At 35.7% G+C, this 2,173-nt stretch overlaps 1 protein-coding gene across 1 annotated transcript in view; it reads right to left on the minus strand.

Annotated features, from left to right (window-relative positions):
- The window catches only part of CDC42BPA (CDC42 binding protein kinase alpha (DMPK-like)), a 314,354-nt gene that overhangs the window by 150,646 nt on the left and 161,535 nt on the right, over window positions 1-2,173 (minus strand). The window contains exon 9 of the mRNA XM_011948976.1: window positions 989-1,068. Within this exon, the coding sequence (XP_011804366.1) occupies window positions 989-1,068 (80 nt within the window). The remainder of the gene's footprint in view (window positions 1-988; window positions 1,069-2,173) is intronic.

A 2,173-nucleotide genomic window follows, 5' to 3' on the forward strand; every position in this document is an offset into this window, starting at 1 on the left:
AAAAAAAAAAGAAAGTAAAAAATAGTTATCTAGGTGAGTGGAAGAGTGAATACACTACAGTAATACAGTATATTTGTCAGAAAAGGGGCACTTGAGGTTGGTAATCATGAATTTAAGGTAGACCAGTAAGAATAGTCAGCTATTTTTTCTAGTCATTTGGAAATGTACAGGTAGAGAATAAAATTTTAATAGCTAATGTTGACTTATCAAAGCAAGTATAACAGAATTAGAGACAGTCAAAGAAATGAAACGGCATACAAGGAGTGATTATAATCATTCTCAATAGAATTTAAGCAGGGTAAGGGGGAAATAGGGAATATAAGTGAAGGGAGGGTCAGTGAAAAGATGGTAGAATTAACGGGTTGAAAGTTCTCCTGCTTGACATCTAGGGAATATTCAACAGCATGAAACTCTTCTAATTACTGCTTCATTGCTAAGGAATAGATTCTGAGCTCTCTGTTCCATTCCTTCCCCTCCAAAATGAGTTCAGATTTTCACATATTCTACTCATTTTGTAACACTTAACTTTCTATTTCCAGTAGTAAGCTCATTCTATTTTTTAAAAAGTTTTAATTTACAGTTTTCTCATACATTTTTTATGAACCTCAATTCAATTTAATTTGCTTTAAATTGTCCAAACTATGTTAACTTTTTTTTTTGAGACAGAGTCTCGCTCTGTCACCCAGGCTGGAGTGCAATGGCGCAGTCTCGGCTCACTGCAACCTCCACCTCCCGGGTTCAAGCGATTCTCCTTGAACCACCTGAGTAGCTGGGATTACAGGCACCCGCCACCATGCCCACCTAATTTTTGTATTTTTAGTAAAGATGGGATTTCACCATATTGGCCAGGTGGGATTTCACCATATTGGCCAGGCTGGTCTCAAATCTCCTGACTTCATGATCCGCCTGCCTTGGCCTCCCAAAGTGCTGGGATTACAGGCATGATTACAGGCACCTCGCCCAAACTATGTTAACTTTTCAAACTTACCAGCTACTAGTATATGTAAAACCAACAAATGGCAGATGGTGGCCAGAAAATGCAGTGTGTGTTGGTGGGGGCATCGTTTCCTAAAGGAGGAAAAAACATCTGGTAAGAAATAGATAGCTATGATCTGTAGGCTTGGCTATAAATATAAAATGCCAAAAAAATTAACAAAAAAAATTTTTGACTGTTCAATTTTAAAACACTGATAAGTTTGGTATAGTTGTTTAGTGATATAAAATTCAGACCATGAACACTGCTACTCTAAAATTCTAATTAAATTAAAGATGGAAAGTCTGATATTGAGAATACAGTCATTATTATTCATGTACTCTGTATTTGCAAATTTGTATAGAAGCTCATATTTATTTGTAAACCTCAAATCAATACTTGTGGTAATTTTATGATTATTTGTAGACATGTGCAGAGCACAGAAAAATTTGAGATGTCCTATGCTCACATTCTTAGCTGAAGTTGAACAGGAGAGGCTCTGCCTTCTCATTTAAGCGCTCATATTATAAACAAGTGTCCTTTACAGGGTCTCTTTGGTGTCATGCATTTCACATTTTTGGGCCCTTTGTATGTGATTCACCGCTTGCAAAGGCTCCCAAGCATAGTGCTGAAGCACTGTCTAGTGTTCCTAGTGCAAGAGGACAGTGATGTGCCTTTACGGAGAAAATAATGTGCTAGAAAAGCTTCATTCAGGCACGAGTTACAGTGCTGCTGGTGGTAAGTTCAATGGTGAGTTCAGTGTTAATGAATCAACAATATATATTATATAAAGTGTCTTTAAAGAGAAGCACACATAAAAACAAGACCATATATTGATCAGTTGATCAGAGGCTCACAGAAACCTAACCCTGTACTTCCCTCAGAGCAATGGTTCAATATTAGCTAATAGTGTTCAAGGCAACTATATAGAACATAAACACCATGAATAATTAGAATCAACTGTACTATGTATTTAATTTGGAATGATTCACAATTTGTTAACAGTAAATATAATTCTATTTATAAAAAATTGGTAAGAGAAGTCCATTTAAATTATTCTTTGTGAAGTTTAGACAGGAAAGTATGAGAAATTTTTATCTGCCTTGAATATAGTACTAGGATGGTTTTATAATTACAGTTACCAAAGAGTGATCACAGCTTATTGTATTGAAAAGGGTATTCACAGTTTCAGTGAAAAGT

Source organism: Colobus angolensis, unplaced genomic scaffold (assembly GCF_000951035.1).
Source record: "Colobus angolensis palliatus isolate OR3802 unplaced genomic scaffold, Cang.pa_1.0 Scaffold288, whole genome shotgun sequence".
Lineage (NCBI taxonomy): Eukaryota > Metazoa > Chordata > Mammalia > Primates > Cercopithecidae > Colobus > Colobus angolensis.